At 34.2% G+C, this 19,424-nt stretch overlaps 6 protein-coding genes across 6 annotated transcripts in view; 4 read left to right on the top strand and 2 right to left on the bottom strand.

Moving 5' to 3' along the window:
* Nucleotides 507-3,850, top strand: LOC105158982. The gene is made up of 6 exons (XM_011075914.2): nt 507-876; nt 974-1,246; nt 2,602-2,762; nt 2,891-2,996; nt 3,081-3,191; nt 3,311-3,850. The coding sequence occupies exons 1-6, from the start codon at nt 685-687 to the stop codon at nt 3,443-3,445; spliced, it is 978 nt and encodes a 325-aa protein (XP_011074216.1). The 5' UTR covers nt 507-684; the 3' UTR covers nt 3,446-3,850.
* Nucleotides 4,617-6,183, top strand: LOC105158981 (RNA-binding protein CP33, chloroplastic-like). The gene is made up of 4 exons (XM_011075913.2): nt 4,617-5,119; nt 5,209-5,307; nt 5,428-5,715; nt 5,829-6,183. The coding sequence occupies exons 1-4, from the start codon at nt 4,796-4,798 to the stop codon at nt 5,925-5,927; spliced, it is 810 nt and encodes a 269-aa protein (XP_011074215.1). The 5' UTR covers nt 4,617-4,795; the 3' UTR covers nt 5,928-6,183.
* LOC105158980 (pentatricopeptide repeat-containing protein At1g80550, mitochondrial-like) lies at nt 5,886-8,420 on the bottom strand. Its single transcript, XM_011075912.2, has one exon. It carries the CDS (start codon nt 7,920-7,922, stop codon nt 6,492-6,494), a length of 1,431 nt encoding a protein of 476 aa, XP_011074214.1. The 5' UTR covers nt 7,923-8,420; the 3' UTR covers nt 5,886-6,491.
* Nucleotides 8,496-9,483, top strand: LOC105159032. The gene is made up of 3 exons (XM_011075963.1): nt 8,496-8,543; nt 8,659-8,879; nt 9,336-9,483. The coding sequence occupies exons 1-3, from the start codon at nt 8,496-8,498 to the stop codon at nt 9,481-9,483; spliced, it is 417 nt and encodes a 138-aa protein (XP_011074265.1).
* LOC105158979 (blue copper protein) lies at nt 15,162-16,736 on the top strand. The gene is made up of 2 exons (XM_011075910.2): nt 15,162-15,391; nt 16,173-16,736. Exons 1-2 carry the CDS (start codon nt 15,220-15,222, stop codon nt 16,580-16,582), a joined length of 582 nt encoding a protein of 193 aa, XP_011074212.1. The 5' UTR covers nt 15,162-15,219; the 3' UTR covers nt 16,583-16,736.
* LOC105158978 (classical arabinogalactan protein 10-like) overlaps nt 19,180-19,424 on the bottom strand; it is a gene marked incomplete in the record, with an annotated part of 576 nt that continues 331 nt past the window's right edge. Inside the window, 1 exon segment of the mRNA XM_020692828.1 lies at nt 19,180-19,372. Within this exon segment, the coding sequence (XP_020548487.1) occupies nt 19,308-19,372 (65 nt within the window).

Raw genomic sequence — 19,424 nt, 5'->3', positions numbered from 1 at the left:
TCTCAAACCATATTATGTTGTTTCATCTGTGCGAATAAGGTTATATGCCCATTCTACATCACATTGATTGCAAATGAGGAGTTTGAGCAACTCATAAGGCTTAATACCTCTTCTCCCTGTCGAGACCCCTTATTAGAATAAAATTGCGAGGTTCATACAAAGTCCATGTGAATAATAATACTCGTGAAATGGGACATCAATCCGTTCCTAAAAGAAATTAATTTCCCTATAATTTTATCCCCATTATGAAAGCATGACGCAGTGGCACTATACGTTACTATCAATAGCTTAAAATGATCAAAGGTGTAAATTGGCAATTAGTTAGTAGTTTTGTGGTGTAAAGTGTGAATTTTTATTTAATGGGGTGAAAGTGCCAAAATGGATGGATTTCAGGGTGCAAAATGCAATTTTACTAGTTTTCCTATACCACCAAAATAAATTAAATGAAAATATTTCAAATTCTAGTCCTGACAGTACTCCGCGAAGGAGGGGAATATTACCCGAACAGAGGTTTCTCAAACGGCTAGGCGCTAACCCTCTCATTTCGAATTCTCATCTTCAGACTGCAAACGCAGGCCAACACCACCACCCCACTTCTCTCCCTTCTGTATCTGAAGATCCAAATCCCTAACGAGAATCCGAGGAATTAGTAGTTTTTGTTGCTGATTTCTCCGAGAACTTGGAATGGAACTGCCTCAAGAAACGGAAGATTACATCCGGGAATCGATTGATGACAGCGTGGGCCTGCCGGTGTCATCCGGCACTATTCTTCATAAACTTCGCGCCGTCGAAGCATCGCATATGCAACTCCGCCACCAATACCTTTGTCTCCAATCCAAGCTGAAAGAAAAAGATGAGATCATCGAGCGATCTAGGGTTGTTTTCACTTGTATCCCTGTATTTGGCGTTGTTTTGGCAATTGAGGACCGTTGTTGTGTTTAGTCTGAAATAAGTGTTTCTATTTTTGGTTCAGGCTGAAGCGAGTATGAATGCAGTGGCTTTGAAGAAGTTCGTGGAGGAAAACCAGAAACTGGCTGTGGAGTGCTCTAATTTGTTGGCGGCTTGCAACAAGTGGGAGAGGGAGTGCTCGCTTTACGACCACGATCGCGAGGCTTTAATGGATTTTGCGAACGAGGCCGACGAGAGGGCTAAGGAAGCTGAGATGCAGAACTTTGATTTGGAGGAGGAGAAGAAGAAATTGGAGGAAGAGTTGAATTTCTATAAGTTTCGATCGGAGCAGCAGTTGGTAAATTTGATTTCTTGCTCTCGTTGTTTTCAAATTTCTTGAATCTTAGATGTTGGGTTATTGACACTTGATTTTGCGCTGGTATTGGATATTTAGTTTATAATAAAAGATAAAGATACTTGAGGAAACTTAGTAAGACTATATTTTCTGGAGTTATGTTTGGTTAATTGTCTGGCTCCTTAGGTTACTCGGATCATGCATGTGGATCTACATGTCTCTTCGAATGTAAAGTGAAATTTGATAGTCGTTTTTCTTTGTACTGTTTGCCTGATGGAAGCATCTCCGTATCATAAACTCTTACATGCATGTGCCTTTGACATTAAATGACCTGTAAGAACACTCGGTTATTTTAGCCCCTTCAACTCCTTCAATCGCCAGTTTAGACTTTACAACCTGAGATATTTTGGGCTTCTTTCTTTCTGCCAATTTTTACAGTGTGCCAGTTATGCCTTATGCAATGTATAAATATTTTCTTGAATTTATTTCTTATTTTAATCTCAATTTATAGCCGAAGTTGCATTGAACTTTTACTTCCAAGGCAGTTTTGAAAGGAAACCCTTAATAGACCTTTAAACATATCCCGTGCCATTTGTTTATGGAGAGATCAATTGGCTGGAGTACCTAGTTATTTCTGTTGAACTTCCGTTGGTTCTGCAGTATATAGTAGCACCCACTGGAAGTGCTTGTATGTGTAACTTCCCACTTATTATACATATCCTTCATAATATTTTATTTCTCGCATGAAAACATGTATACTTTCAATTGTCTTATAAACCGCCAGGTTGAGCAATTTAAAGAACAATTTATAATGTTACTTCCATTTCTAAATTGCTTTGTGTCTCGGCGTTTGCTCAAAATTATTCTAAGTTACTCTCAGTGAAGATCCTTAAAGTTTGCTCAACGCAGTTGCCTGGCTAGAGCAATGTCGTGGTAATGGAGAGCCATACCAGATTGTGCCACACCATTTTTATAGAAGTTCTCTTACAGCTGCTGTTGAGCTTCCAAAATGGACTTGTTTGGAGATCAAAAACTGATAATATTTTACAAATTTCTGTTTGTATCTGTGATTAGTGTTGGCAGCAACTTGATTTATTAGTTCTTTCAACATACTGGAATGTGAAGACACGTCTAGTAACTGAAACCTTCTGATGAGCTTACCAAGAAAGTTTTCTTTTTCTATTGTTGTAGTTGTGAATGATAGTTCTTTATGCTTTCAGGTTTCATGTCTTCCCTGATGTTACAGAGCATTATGAGATTGATTTTCTTATTTTAATTTTGGTAACATGCTCTACATATTGGTTTGCTCGACCTTTCATGTGTTGCAACTGACCACTATTCTGATATGATTGCTGAAGGATGAGGTGTCTACGGATGACCTGCATGAGGAACAAATTTTACTAGATGCACTGCTGACTGCTATGTTTGGCAAGGATGAGACTACATCAACCGCAAATAGCTTTTTGGAGGCACATAGTGGAATTAAAGAATGCCAAAAATTACTCAAGATGTGGACTAGGTGAGGATTATATTACAATTCATTTCAGTCAAGAAATGCTATGAAATTTATTTTACTACTTCAGATTCCGATATATTGTTTTTGCTACTTATGTCGAATCTTCAACTTAAGTTCTCATTTTATCCTAGCTTGAAGCCTTTAACCCAGAAGGTTGTAGCACTGGCAGCAGAGGCAAAAAACCTAGAAAAAGACAAGGATCATCTAACAATTAACCTTCGTAGAGCTGAGGAGGAGGTATGTGAAGTAGCAAATAGATGAATTACGTTAATCATAAATTCTCAAGTTATCCTGCAAGTACCAAACGTATTATACTTTCAGGTGAATGTTCTGTTTGAAGAAAACAACATCCTAAACGAGGAGAATAAAAGGTTGATAAGGCTATGCCACAGGGAAAAGCATATTAGTGGCTCTGGTGGAGCTTCTGGAAAGGTTAGCATTGTGAGGAGCACATCTATTCTTTCTGTGGTTTTGTTTATGTTTCTTTCCTACTCGTATTTTCCCACATGTATTCATGAACTTGGCATACTAATTCCTCTTATCCCTTACAGGGAAAGCGAAAATCAAGCCCTAAGCTGAACAACCCAGTGGAGAAGAAAATCGACTTTGGTAATCTGGATCCGCAAAGACAGCCTCTTTCACCACTGCAATCCAGCTCACCTGAATCAAGAATGCGCAAGAAGTAGAACAAAGATATGTTGTTGAATTTTCTGTAACTGTTGTTAGGAAGAAACAATTGAAATCATGATCTTAACATGATTTCACCCCGATTCTTTCCTTGACGATACGATACACGGCCCTTGAGATTTCGGTCTGTCGAAACCTGGGTTTTAATTGCATGGGAGTATCTCTTACATGTCAACTCAAAACCTGGTGTATGTAGGAGAGTGTCCTAAATGCTAATTATGTGAGAATTTCTGAACGTCTTACTGTAGCGATAGTTATTTTGTCCTTGCATTGTTCCGGAAAAGCATTGCAGTTGACGGCCGACATTAGATTTTGGGTCGGAGAAGTACTCAAGGGGAATTTGTACTTAGTACCATTGCATGTTGGTTGCTTACAAAAATTGTCAATGAGGTCTAGGAATAAAAATCATCACCTGTATTATAATCAGAAAATTGTATTTGTGAGATGCATCTTATCTTGATCAGATTAAGTTGAGAGTGAATACTTTTGTTGGTGAGAATTAATGCTCTGGAATGTTTTGATCAAATGTGACAAAATTCAACCAATTAAATATTCAAAATTATGCTACAGTTAAGTGTGTTTTTTGTAAAATAAATTACAACGAATTCTTCTAAAACTAGTTTGAGACGTGAATGTTTCCTCCATATTTGAACATTTACTAATACTTTTAATATTTAATAAAATTATATAATATTTTGAGTATAGTTTTGGAATTATTAACTTTATTATGTAATTTTTAAAAATAAAAATATAAAAATATCGGACGGGAGGAATAAAAAAATTCTAAAGTTTGTTAAAAAAAATTGCCCACTTAATTCATGAAAAATAAATTTGAAGTCTAATATAAATTAATGGATTGGGCTTATCGGATGTTCGTTTAAATGAGGAATATGAATAATTTTTCAAATAATGTATCGTTAATTTTGCATTGAAATTGGATTTTTGTAGGATCATAAATATTTAAATAATTAGACGTATTTATAATTATATCAAACTTTTAAAAGTTATTTGTAATTTACACACACTTATACGCAAAATGCAACCTATATGGTCGTGATGCAATGTAATTAATTTTAAATTTGGAAATAATACTGTAGAAAATAATTAGTTTTTTTAGGTATTATATAACTTTGATGGTTAGCTAAAATAGAGTATTAATAGTAAGAAAAATGGAAAAATAGATATTTTTGTCTCTCTGCTCTGCATTGCTCCTTATCCTTCTCTCTCACTGCTTCCTCTTAGAGCAGTTTTCAGCAGTGGGCTCAGTTCATTTTCCGTTAATCTTAATTCTCAGCAGAAGCAATCAAAATCCTACGCTTGTAATCCATTCGGCATCCGCACCTCCTACAATGGCCGCCTTTCGTCTTGTATATTTGCCTCCCGCCGCCGCTCAATTCTCCCACAACCACCTATTCCTTCCGTCGCCGCCGCCCAACCCTTGTCTCCTTTCTCTCACCACCAAGCACCGGAGGTCCAATCTTCAGCTGTTCCTTGCTCAAGTCCAAGTCCAAGCCCAGCCCACCATTAAATCAGAGACCGCCATCGAGAATGTCGTAGAAGAAGAAGAAGAAGTTTCTAAGACGAGGTTGCTTGTCCAGAATGTTCCATGGACATGCACTGTGGATGATATTCGACCCCTGTTCGCGAATTATGGTACTGTTGTTGATATTGAGGTGGGTTTCGCCTGCTGTTAATTCCTACCGAATTCTTCTTTTATGGGTTTTGGGTTCATGTTCTGACTTTGGTTTTCTTGCTGGTTTAGTTTTCGATGTATAATAAAACTAAAAACAGGGGTCTTGCTTTTGTGACGATGGGCTCACATGAAGAAGCTCTTGCCGCTTTAAACAATCTTGAATCCACTGTAAGAGTTTCAAGTTTCAAAGATTTTCTGAACATACATTTATTGATGAATGCTTGCATTTAGATGCTCTATTATTGTTTCCATGTAGTAATTACGTGTCTTTTCTATCCCAACAAATAGGAATTTGAGGGTAGAGTTCTGAAGCTTAACTGGGCTAAGCCAAAGAAGAAGAAACCTTCATCTTTGCCGCAGCCCAAGCCACTGCCAGTACACAATTTGTTTGTTGCTAATTTGCCGTTTCAGGCGGGGGCCAATGACCTTAAGAATTTCTTTAATGCCGATAATGCGAATGTTGTTTCCGCTGAAGTCATATTTCAGGATAATCCTAGACGATCCGCAGGGTATGGCTTTGTTTCCTTCAATACTAAGGCAGAGGCGGAGGCAGCACTTGCCATTTTTCAAGGAAAGGTAATAGTCGATTTGGCTTGTTGGGGTTCTTGAATTGTTTCGAATTATAGTCTGTAGGAGTGAATGAGAACAAGGTGGTGTGAAAAAACTTCTGAGCTGTTCTTGACCTGCAGGAGTTTATGGGGAGAGCAATTCGTGTTGCACGCAGTAGAAGATTTTTGAGACAGGAGACGAAGTCCGCTATTCAATCAGAGAGTGCTGAAGTGAATTGAATTCTGTTGGGCAAAAACATGAGAGAATGTGATCAGCTGCTGTTTAATCACTTGAGCTCAGTGAGTTTTCCCATATCTGTGCCCGTTGTGAATACATGCCAGTGTTAGTCCAGTTTGTATCTGCAGCTGAAATAGAATTTAACTTCAGCTTTACTCTTTTTCTACGACTTGATATCTGTTTATATATTTTTTTGGCCATCCAGTTATTGAGGCGATCTTGTCCTGCTAAAACCTATAAAAGATATGATCTTTGATATCTAGATGCAAGAAAGTGAATAGTATGAGGAAACGGCTATCGTATGAGTAGCCACGACTGTTCTTTTCTTATCATGCAAAATTATTATCATACTACATGTATTTCTCTGATCTCAATTGGTTCTTGAAATGGACCTCTATCATTAGACCTGAAAAGTCGAAGCATTAGTAGTGAACCAATGGAGAATAGTTGTTATGCAGCATTGAATATATTTTCTCATCTCAACCTGATACTGATTCTTGAAATAAGGCTCTCAATATGTATGGAGGGTCCAAGGGATTATGTTATAATTTCTGTGAAAAATGATGCTAGTTGGATCCTTCAGTATCCATTGTGGTCTGCAATTCAGCTCTTGGTTTAGCTGAAAGCCCTTTCAATAACATCTCTTCATCATACTTTCGTGCCATATCGACCAAACCTTTCTGCAGCAGAACATCAATCAAAGCATTATATGCAAACTCATCTGGGCTCAGTCCATGCTCCTCCATCTTCTTCCAAACAAGAAAAACTGGCCGGAGGAAACCCCATCTTCCAAACTTCCTCATGAGCATAACATATGTGTCCATCCTCGGTCGCACACCACTTTCAATCATCCTATCAAACAACTTAAGAATCTCACGGGGCTTTTCAAGGCATGTGAAGAAGCAGTGGTATGTAACTATATCAGGCTGACAACCCTTCTTAGTCATCAGATTGAGAACTTTATGTGCCTCTCTATACCTCCCATTCTCACACAACAGCTTTAGAATTGTGTTAAAAGTTACAACATTTGGCTGGCAGCTCAATTCAATCATCTCTTTGTAAAGCCTCACGGCCATATCAACCCCCTCAGAAACCCCGATAGCACGAATTACAGTGTTGTATGCCACTACATCCAACTCAATACCCTTCTTCCTCATCTGCTTGTACAAGCTTACCGCCTTCCATGGCTTCCCACACTTGCACTGAATGTCCATATATATCGAGTATGAATACAAATCTTTCCTCACACCCCTCTTATCCATCTCTTCCCAAAACTCTCTACACTTCCTCCACCACTTCATTTTGAACCAACCACGCAGAATCATATTATAAATCTTTGTCGTTTCAACATTAAGCCCAGACAGTTTGTTATCATACTTATAATCCCTATTTTTCTTGAAGCACAGTTCTTCAGCTTCTATCACATGTTTGTACTCGCACAAAGCGTCAATCAAATTCGAGAACGAAGTTTCATCCCTCAAATTATACTCGTCCAATTTACAGAACGCGTCAATTGCTTCCTTAACGAGGTGAGCAGAGACATAACGCTTAAATAACACCCGGAACGTTGTATGATCAGGCACAGAAGATGGGTGTTTTGTCATTCTTTCTATCAGATTCCAGGCAGTATCAAACTCAAAAAACTTACCAAGAATGTCAACAATCCGGTTAAATGTCTGAGTGGTGTGTTGAAACTCGCAATGGGTTTCGACCCAGTTGAAGAACTCTAACGCAACCTTCCAGTCATTCGCATAACAGTTGAGGGTTTCAAGAACTGTATCGGGTTCAAAGTAGGAACAATTGAAGCGGGTTGCAGCCGAACTCGTGAAAAGATCAGACTGGGGGGGTTTTTGAACGGATTGCGACGTGGGTTTGGGAGCAAAGGGAGAGCTTTTGCCAGGGGAGGTGTGGTAAAAGAGAAGTGTGTGAAGGTGTGAAAGAAGAATAGAGTGGTGTAAGCGGAAATAGCGGATTTTGGAGGTGATCGAACAAAGCATAGCTCGGGATTAGTTTGATGAGATCGATGGGAAAAGGAAGGAAATGTCTGAAACTGTTAATTCACATTGCTCGTCTTCTACTTCAGCTTTCTGTACCGGGCTGGTTTCTGCAGCTTTCTCTTGGGCCCGAACTTCTTGGGCTGTCGAAGGCTCAGCCGTATCAACCACCAATTCCTTCCGCCGCCTCCGCTGCCTCCCAACCCTTGTCATCCTTCTCTCACCACTAAGCCCCGGAGGTCCAATCTTCAGCTGTTCCTTGCTCAAGCCCCAGCCCAAGCCCAGCCCCAGCCCAGCCCAGCCCAGCCCACCATTCAATCAGAATCCCTCGACGGGAATGTCGTAGAAGAAGAAGAACGAGGTTGCTTGTCCAGAATGTTCCTTTGACATGCACTGTGGATGAGATCCGACCCCTGTTTGAGAATTATCGTACTGTTGTTGATATTAAGGTGGATTTCAGCCTCTGTTGGAATTCTTCTTTTGGGTTCACGTTCTGATATTGGTTTTCTTATTTTCTTTGTGGGTTCAGTTTTCAATGTACACTAAACCGAAAACAGGGGTCTTGCTTTTGTGACAATGGGCTCACGTGAAAAAGCTCTTGCTGCTCTTAACAATCTTGAATCTGTAATTTAAGCGTTTCAAGTTTCAAAGATTTTCTACACGTACATTTACTGATGAATGCCTGCATATTATTGTTTCCAGTATAGGAATCATGCGTCTTTTCTATCTAAACAAGTAGGAATTTAAGGGTATAGTTTTGAAGCTTAACTGTGCTAAGCCGAAGAAGAAGAAACCTTCATCTTTGCTGCAGCCCAAGCCACTGCCAGTACGCAATTTGTTTGTCGCGAATTTGTCGTATCAGGCGAGGGCGAAAGACCTTATGGATTTCTTTAATGCCGACGGTGCAAATGTTGTTTCCGCTGAAGTCATATTTCAGGATAATCCTAGACGATCCGCCGGGTATGGCTTTGTTGGCAGCACCTGCCGCTTGAAGAGAAATTTCTTTCTTTCGAAATCATTTGATGTATGACATGAATTGAATCTAGTAGTTCAATTTGTTAATTGTTTCAATTGAGTTACATTGATTTGGATGTGCATAAAAAACCACAAAAAAAGTTTTTCTTTATGGTTAATCAATACACGTTGGCTTTGGTTTGAAAAGAATCGTTCTCACGAAACTTGAGTTAAGTTATAGGAAAAACAGGATGCTTGCATTTTTTTCCGTTCTTCAGCCCAATCCTTTTCTTTTCTCAAAAGACTTCAACTGGTACGCTCAAGAAGTAGGCTAATTCCGCAGCTTTTTGTTGAATTGCTCGAGTTGTCAAATCCCCATGAGTACGGGTCAACAGAATAGCCCAGAAAGGTAATAGTCGATCTTGTTTTGGTTCTTGTATTGTTCTGAATTATCTTCTGTAGTAATGGAGTGAATGAGATGAAGGTGATGCGAAAAACTTCTGAGCTGGTCTTGACTTGTAGGAGTTTATGGGGAGAGCGAGAAAGTAGAACATTTTTGAGGCAGGAGACAAAGTCCGCAATTCAATCAGAGAGGGCTGAAGTGAATTGAATTTTGTCGAAAATATGAGGGAATGTGATGAGCTGCAGTTTGATCAATTGAGCACAGTGAGTTCTCCCAACTCCCCTGCTTGTTTTGAGTACATGTCAATGTTCTTCCAGTTTGTATCTGCAGCTGAAATATAATTAACCTTGAGCTTTCTGCTTGTGGTCATCCGGTTATTGAAACGATCTTGTCCTGCTAAAATCTATGAAAAATACGATCTTTGATATCGAGATGCAAGAAAGTGAATAGTACAAGGAAGTGGATTTCCCATGACGTTCTTTTTTTATCATTCAAAAGAATTATCGTGGTTTCTAAATTGCTTTCATCGTTGTTCTTGATCAGACGAAGCAGCAATGGCTTAGAATTTGTTCAAGGCCGAGAATGTTAGAACCTGCAGAGGCAAGACTCTGGCTTGAGAGAAGTGCTGCAGAGGCAGCCCTGTTCATCACCTGCCGTCTCTCTACTGTGGATTGCTTCTCAGAAGTGTGTTATTTTCATTAATATGATTTATTTTCTCCAATACTACGATTTAGGATCGTATTCAGTGTATAAAGTTTTTTCTTAAATATACAAATAATGAAGATTTTACACACGTGGTATGTACATATCAAGTACTGATAAGATGCACGTTTATTTGCAAGAAAAGATTTGGAGTGTAGGTCAGGAAACATTTAGGAGGAAATTTTCTTGCATCAGTGTCTTAAGATCCTGTGGATGTTGTCTGGGGAATTTTCTGAAATTTTATTGAATGTATTATATTTTTATCCAAATAATATGTCCATCAAGGCTTGTGAAGAATATAGAATTGTTTGGTTCCTTTTTCAGTAATTTTTATGATGTTTGGTTGGTAATTATTATTCCATGAAAACATGTGATGTTTGTAGCTTTTAATCATACAGAGGTAAACATATCTTTAACTTGGTTTATCGTGCACTCTGACGGCTTGCATTTACCACATTTGGAGATAACGAAATTTGAGACGCTTTGAGCATACGGAATGACCACCAAATATCATAGCTACCATTATTGTGGAAGATATTAGACAGAAGATTATCAGTGTTAATTTATCTCGTTTTGTTAGTTCATGTGCGTTACATAGATTATGGCGTATCCCTTGGCCTGTCGAGGAAGAAACTACCAGTTGAGCACTGTTGTACTGTACGATCTTATTTTATAAATGAAACTTAAATTTACCAAAAAAAAATCATACTGTAATTATATTTTTATTCACTTAACTATTATGCTCATTGAATATTTTATTTTAGATTCTTCGTTAATCCTAAGAGTGAGATTAATTTTAAAATTTATCTATAATTTATATTTATATAATCAATTATAAAATCTCAACTACAAACATCGATAATCTTTTTCTTCTTATTAACATCAATTATTTCAAAATTGATTCTCTTATTAAGGAACCAATGAGCCAAATCGATCTATACGGATTGACTTTCCGAGCGTTCCACAGTCCAATTAGGAAACCACAGCGTGAAGAGAAAACAAAGGTGAAATTATATTTTTGGACCTAAACTATGAGAATACGATACATTTAGTCCTGCATCTTTATAAATGTAGTACTATAATCTCTACCATGTCTATTTTCGACATGACATTCTGGTCGAAAGGAGTTTAAATTACAAGGTTGTCTATAATTAATAATAATATAGGAATAAACGTATTATATCTTGTTATAGGATGAAAAATAAAATTTTACTTAAAATAAGGGATTTTTTTTCCCTTTTTCCTAGGATTGTTAGATGCAATGTCATAGTCTTGCAACTAAAAAATCATTATAGTTTTCAAAATCTTGATCATGCAACTGTTGAAAAACAACAAACAATATTTCTTGGTTCACAAGCTATTGATATTTGATGATGTTAGAAGATATATTATCACAATAGTCAATCCCACTCAAATCTTTTCACTACCCTTTCCATTATGCCTCCCCCCCCCCCCTATATATATATATATATTGATATGACATTTATTGCTAGTTATTTTTTTTTTAATTTTTTTTCCTTTTTCATATTCAAGGAGAATATAATAAATATGTTATGACCGTTTTTTTCACTAAAGTGCATATACATCTCTAGGAAGAAAAGAAAACGTCGACAAATTCAAATTAAAACTGTAAATTATAGCTATGAACAGCAAAAGAAAAATAGAATATCAATTATAATAAATTCACATTAAATGAGATAAATACTTATATGTTGAGCGGAATTTGAATCCATAGTTTCAAACTTATCATTCGGCCTCTTTTGAAACACGAGAAGAGGTGGATTCATGTTCATATGTATAATGTTATGGCTATACTTTATTAAGTCGATAATTTTTATTATAATTATATATTATTTCGCTAATTGTATTTACAATATTTACTATATTTTTAATTAATAAATACACAATAATTAAGTTTCATACAACTATATATATATAATTATTACAATATTTGAAAATTGAGTTTTTTTATTAGACATTCTAAAAGTGTAAAGAACAACGTACAAAAAGGAGGAATAGTTGTTCAATAATAATACCAAAAAAAAATAAAAAAGTAAGATTTCATTATTACTATTATTGTTAATATTATTATTAATTCTATCAACTTGAGAATATCATAATTCATCAATAATTAACAATTGTCCTTTAATCATTATCAATAAATGTTAGTAATAATCAACTAAAATTAAAGGGGAATATATAGATTTACATCAAATACAAAGTTAATTTAAATATATAAATATGTAAATCTCTGTATTGTGTCTACAGACTTATTATCATTATAGAAATATTTATATATTTGGTGAGACACGAATTCATGACTAAATTTATTTATGCGACTTTAATTATTAGACTAAAGTGACGTAGTTTTATGGGCCCTAACCACTCCAAAAGTTGAACCATCACCAACTCCCTGGGCCCACCCACCTGATCATCAACATAATAAAGCTTGGGATTCCCATCTGATCTCAACCCTTGAGGTTAGCATGCGGCGGGGCCACTACCCTACCTTTCTCATTTCTGGGTTGATTGGTTAGGTGGGCGTCTTGTTGGGATTTGGTGTGGGTGGGTGCATGGCGTTTGGCTGTCCCATAGATTTTGAAAATTTTTAATCTGGATTGAGTTTGAATAGACTTAAATAAATTATATACTACGTGTAATATATTTATAATATAATTAGTATATAATTAAAAAATAATAATAAATTACGTGACAAGTGTGATATATTCGTTATGTAATTTGAGTGGGTGCAAATGAATAATTTTTTAATTTAAGCCAAAATGTGTTAGAAACGATGATACAGATACTTCAATTTGATTTATTCACTATATATAAAAATTTCATAAAGTCTAATTAAAAATTTCGAATTAATTCCATTTAATTCATCTACAAAATTTGATACTATAAAAAGATAGGACGGAGACGCGACTACAAGATCTAGTCATCGCTCTAGATCATTTCTTGTTGATAAATATAGATTTTGTGAATTATAATCGGACATCATTCATCAACTATTTATACTAAAATAGTAGTAAAATATTTCGAAATTCTAAATTTACTCTACCCCCAAACAAAAATTGGGATAAGAAAAGAAAATATAAATTAAATGTCGATGAATTTAAATGTAATGTTAAAAAAAATCCAAAACAAAACAGAAAAGACTATATATTAATTATATAGATCATGACATGATAACGGAATATATAGAAACATTGGAGTTTTTGAATTGAAAAGGATAATTTCGCTCTTGCACCCTTAAGTTAATTATTAAATCACTTTTAGTACCCTATATTTCGATCTCATTGATTTTGATTCTCAAAATTTGTCCTTTTCGTTAGTTGGCTGTCTAAACAAATGAAGGAACCTTTTTAATTAACTAATAGTCAGGCCTAATTTTGATTATTTTCAGAAAATTGAGGGGCTAAATTAATAAAATTGAAATATAAAGTATTAAAAATAATTTAATAACTAATCTAAGGACCAAAAGTGAAAATATTCCTGAATTAAACCATAGTACCCCAAGAATTTATGTGTTTGAGTTGGGTTCAAAAGGTGATGAAAAGATGATGTGTATGTAATAATGGTGTTGGAGAAGGCTTTTTTGGAAACAAAAGAAAACCCTTTTTTACCTACTCAAATATTATGCTCTCATCTCATGTTACCCCCAACTTCTTCTCTACCTGCCCCCACAATCCTAAAAATAAATATATAATAGTAAATAAATATTAATGTATATATATATATTTTTTATTAGAGAAACTAAAAAGTATTATTCCTACTTATAATATTGTTCCTTTCCATATATCTAATCTACTTGCTTCTTTAATTGTTTTTTTCCCTTTTATATGTAATATGAGTCTCATGTTGAATTATCAGTAGACGAAAAATTTGTAAGATTTATAAATTTCAAAGTATATATAATCTACATTTTTTTTAATTATTTTTTTTATTTATTTGAGTTTGATATTGAACAGAGCTGCAAGAAATTTGTACGGATTATAAGTTGTAGACTCTTCTCTTTTTTACGGTATATTTTCTGAACAAATCATACAACTCCTGCCATAATGAACAATACGCGCACAAAATGCATGCGCCTCGAAGAAAGAGCTTTCTATCTTTGTGGTGAAACCTCATCATTCTAGAAGATTATTATGGCATATATACGTGTGTGTATTTTATTTCACGCACGCATATACACAATATTTGAATTTAACAATACATTTAAAAATAATAAAAAAATCTTGAAATTTAAACCGTTGGATTGTACCTCAAGTACCATTGCATGCAATTCCTAATGGAGACGAGGAATACATTTAATGAAAGGCATATGCAGTTATGTAATTTTGAGGAACAATTTGGTCATAATTAGGAACAAAGACTTTGTATGTATATTATATTATAAGGATATTTCAACCACTCCAAAGAAAATGGAGTCCCACTTTCCCCCCTCTACTTTTGGGATGAGTGTAACTTAAGTCATCATTTCATTTGTATCACTCATCTTAATTTCACTCTTCTTTCAATGCTTTTCCACTTTCTTTTTCATTAATACTCTAATTGAAAATAATGTACTTACATATACTTATTTTTTCTCATACTATTAGAAAATAAAAGTTTTGTTTTTGGAATATAATATTTTTTAGTTTCAAGATTAATTCTTTGATTAAAATGACAATTTATGTAACATTACTAATTAATATAAAATGTTTGTCTCCATTGATCGAGTTTTGAATTTAATATAATATCCATTTTTGAGGAATTGACTCATAAGACGTCATACTTATGCACTAGTTGATATGACGAAATAAAATATAGTACGTTTGTCATATGTCTTTTTTTGGGGCCAAATATTATTGTTTTCAATTTTATTAAATACACATTATTTACACAAATTTTATTTTAAAAAAATAATATAATTACTTAATGATTAAATTTATAAAATAATTTAATAAAATACAAAGAGAAATTAAATAGAAAATTAAATACTCCTTTCACAACCCCCTTTACAACCATGCAATTATCAAATAAAGTTCTCTAGTGACCTACTCCATTCTCTCTCTCTCTCTCTCTCTCTCTCTCTCTCTCTCTCTCTCTCTCTCTCTCATCTCCTTCAACTATATATATAGGAAAACATTGCATGCACTTTCAATATCATCTCAAACAAACTCGACCCCCCCCCCCCACACCCCCCCCAACCCCCCAAGAAGAAGAGAAAAGGAAAACGGTACATATATATATACAATGGCTTTGAGTGGTAGAATTGCAATCATGGTGGTTTTGGCGGTGATCTGTTGTGGGATTCCGGCAGTTCCGGCTGCGGTGTACACGGTGGGGGATTCATCTGGCTGGGCGATGGGCGGCGACTACGGTAGCTGGGCTACTGACAAGACTTTTGCTGTTGGTGACACCCTGGGTAAGGCTAGCTAGTGTGTGTTTGTGTGTGTTTCTCTACTAACAAAATAAATGGAAAAAATTCTAATTCGAATTAAGTTCAGTCATATAATTATATGTCAAATATAATATATTTATTGTATAATTGATGTACAGTTCAGAAAAAAATTAGCTTAGTTTGAATAAGAATTTTCCCAACAATTTAGTTAATTTGTAGAGGTGGTTAAGATAATAATATAATTTTCTAATTTTGTTCAGTAATTAAGTACGGGGAAAAATGCAAATAATATCCTTATGATACTGTAAATAAACAAATAACAATTTATTTTTTTAAACAAATGGATAAATTGCTTCATTTTAAACAAATTCTGTATATCCACATAAAAATTTAATTAATCTAAAATTAAGAGAAAGATCATTGTTGGGAATAACTTTTTGAAATTAATTAGTAACTAAAAGGGAAGTGGGGCCAAAATTAAAGATTGGAATCATAATATAATATCATAAAAATGATGACACATTACTTTTTCAAATAAAAGCAAAATAAAAAATTCAGGAAAATATAATAAATTTATTGCCTTTAAATAGACTTACCAAAATTATAATAAATATAATAACAATAATAGTAAATTATTTATCAGAATACTTAATTTATTTTTCAGCAGAAATTATTCTTTTGATTTATTCATTTAAAATGGTAATTACATGTATGATTACATTAACATCATGATAAATTAAATAATACATTAATTAATTATTAATTAAAAATAATAAATAAATTATAATAATTCCATTATATGCAGTATTCAACTACGCCCCCGGGCACACCGTGGACGAAGTGAGTGCAAATGACTACAAAACCTGCACCACCGGCAACTCCCTATCCTCCGACAGCAGCGGCGCCACCTCCATCACCCTCAAGTCCGCAGGTTCCCACTACTTCATTTGCGGCGTCCCCGGCCACTGCAGCGGCGGGATGAAGCTCGCTATCACTGTCGCAGCGGCGGCAAGTTCTGGTGGCAGTACCGGGGCTTCACCATCCGGCACCACCACTTCTCCTTCCACCACCACATCTCCGGCTTCTCCCACCGGCGTCACGACCCCGACTGCGGGCACACTCAATCAGCCATCTTCCTCGGCGGCGTTATCTCCGGCGGTGGCTGCGTTTTTCACCTTTTCCGTTGTAGCGTTTTTTCTGGTGAAAGGAAATTGAGTTGGGTTTGTGTGTAGCCAGGATAGAGGCAGTGCCCCTTCACTTCTTCCTATTTTCATCATCTTTGTGCAAATTCATCTCTGATTTCATGGTTTATTTAATTTCCTTTTCTGTAATTTTATTTTATGTTCTTAAATATTTGGATTTAATTCAACTCTATGGTTTTTATGTTTTTGTGAAAATATTAAATAATATAAATCACGTCGTATCAGCAGCAAAATCTGTAACATGATCACTACAATTAAAGAAAAGATCAGCGACAAGAAATATCAAGCGACAATTTTAATATTGTCTCTAACTATACATGTACATATATATATATTGAGGAAAAATTAATTTTGTTACAATAATAAATTTTATAATATTAACAGTCATAATTTTCAAGAACTACTGTCATGAAATTGTGCATAAAATAGTCATCGGAAGTAATTAGCTATACATGTATAATGACGATCCAGTAATAATTTAAATTAGTGTCACTGTAGATCATCTGAGTATTATTACATTTACTATATATCAGATGACTTTAACTTTGGGAAAAAGTATTAACTTGGTCGTCAACTTAGTTACATTGTGAGAATTATTACATTTGCTATATGAGGAATTATTCTTTTTAATTTTTATATTAATCACATAATAAGTATAATATACAAAAGCAGTCTCTAGTACGGGATCTACTGGCTTAATAAAGGGGTGCTTGCTAAACTTATCTAAAATCTTTTACAGACTGTGGTATTGTGTTTGGATCAATGAGTTTGCAGTTGAGTACTTTAAATCCATAATAATGTGTTCTTTGGACTTATTTGAATAATTTTTGTAATAATTAAATTTTAAAAACCCAAATATCTCTTTTTGAACCATATTTAATAACATAGAAATTAATTTCAATAGTCCTTTGAAATTGTTTACTTAAATATTTTTTGTTCATGATCAAATCATTCATTTAAATAGATTCTAAAAAATATATTGTAAGATATTTGAGTGTGTACAGTTATCCAAATAACAAAAAAGAATAATTAATCATAAAATATTATTATTGCTATATTATATAGTATAAAGGAGCATATTTTTTTAAAAAACGAAGAAGAATAATGCTTAATAACAATGTATTTTAGGGATAATTACACATTCTTCAATGAGATTTGGTGTACTTACATGTAAACATCATTTGGCTTGAAAAATTACATCAAATATCTTTAATTTTTGTTTTCGTATAACAAATTGATCTCATACTAGTCAAAATTTATCGAATTAGCTGATATTTACAAAATAAATTGCATAAAAGTTCCTATTTACCACTGATTGAGTTATTATTAACTTAATGTAGGTCAAATCAAACTACCCTTATAATGGTGAAAACCTGTCTCCTGACATGCACTAGCAGATAAAAATGTATAAAGATAGTTTGATTCTAAAAATATTTAATTGACCTGTAATAAATTAGTAATAAGTCAATTAAAAATAAATATAAATTTTATTTACTTATTTTTTAATATCATATATTTTGATTAATAAATAAATTTATTTATTAGATTTTAAAATAAGTATTAAAAATACTAAAGAGCACATGGGTGTGGTGAAGGATAGGGTTCCACAGCTGTTAGGCCACGTGATGTTGATGCCCTCCTCCGTCTTTTTCAATTTCCACCACAATCCGAAACCCCAAACACTCCACAGCTGGATTCCATACCTCTCGCCTCCTTACCTCAATTACATTTCCTCTGTCTTTTTCTTTTTTTCTTTTTAATTATTACATGAAAGTTAAACCACTTCGACTTCAATCCTCCTAACCGAACCTAGACATAATTTCGAAGTTACAATTGCTTATAAAATTTATAAAAAATAATAATCGAACTCAGAATCATATATTTAATACTTTAGAACAGATTAAACTCACAATCATATATTTAAAAACTGATTCGTTCTTGTTAATTGGGTCGAACTACTAAAGATCGGAAAGTATCTTAGGTTGCAATACTATTATTGCTTGGCTATTTATATTGTATGAATTTAGATTAAGAAAAATTAAAATTGAAGTGATTAACTAATTAATAATAATCACTCATGAAAGTAAATGAAATATTAAAATATATGAGTAAAGAGTTTTAAATTGCTGATAATTGGATATTGAAGACAGTGAGATTTCAGAAAATTAATTTATTTTATTAAAACTATTGCAATAAAAAACAAAATTAATGGTTATGTTTTAGATATTTTCGCTTAAGTTTATTTGAAAAGTTAACAGCAAAAAGAATCTATTTCAAATTAATGATGCTTTTTTACCCGCTGTGTTTTGTTCTGAATTTTTGAAATCAAAGAGTTCATATATTGATCTGAGCTTAAAACAATATATAGTTATATATTTATTGTAATAAAGAAACAAGATATATTTATTACATTAGACAAATGTAATTTTTTCAGATTCAGCCATAAGAACATATTTTCAAAAAATTGCAATTTAATTTTTCAGTATTTGTATTTGTACGCCGATATTTTTTTCTCTCTACAATTATTTGAGATGAATTATTAATATATTTAATTAATTTTTAGTATATTAACATACAGAATATGTAATTAAAACGACAGACAAAAGCTCATAGATCAAAGAATCCGTAGATAAATCAAATCAATACATCACAAGAAATCGAACTCAAAAATAATAATGAAAAAAATAATAATAAAACAAACAGTAACACATTAAATTAACACCGATGCTACTGAAGATCTAGAGCAACAAAGCAGCAGAGAACACCACTACGGCGGCAGATCCCGCGGCGGCCAGTCTGTTCAGTTCAACAGCTGCACTCGGAGCGGGAGCCGAAACACCGGGAGGGGCGGGGGC

This window comes from Sesamum indicum, linkage group LG3, assembly GCF_000512975.1.
Source record: "Sesamum indicum cultivar Zhongzhi No. 13 linkage group LG3, S_indicum_v1.0, whole genome shotgun sequence".
NCBI lineage: Eukaryota > Viridiplantae > Streptophyta > Magnoliopsida > Lamiales > Pedaliaceae > Sesamum > Sesamum indicum.
This window is presented reverse-complemented; position numbering and strand designations above follow the sequence as displayed.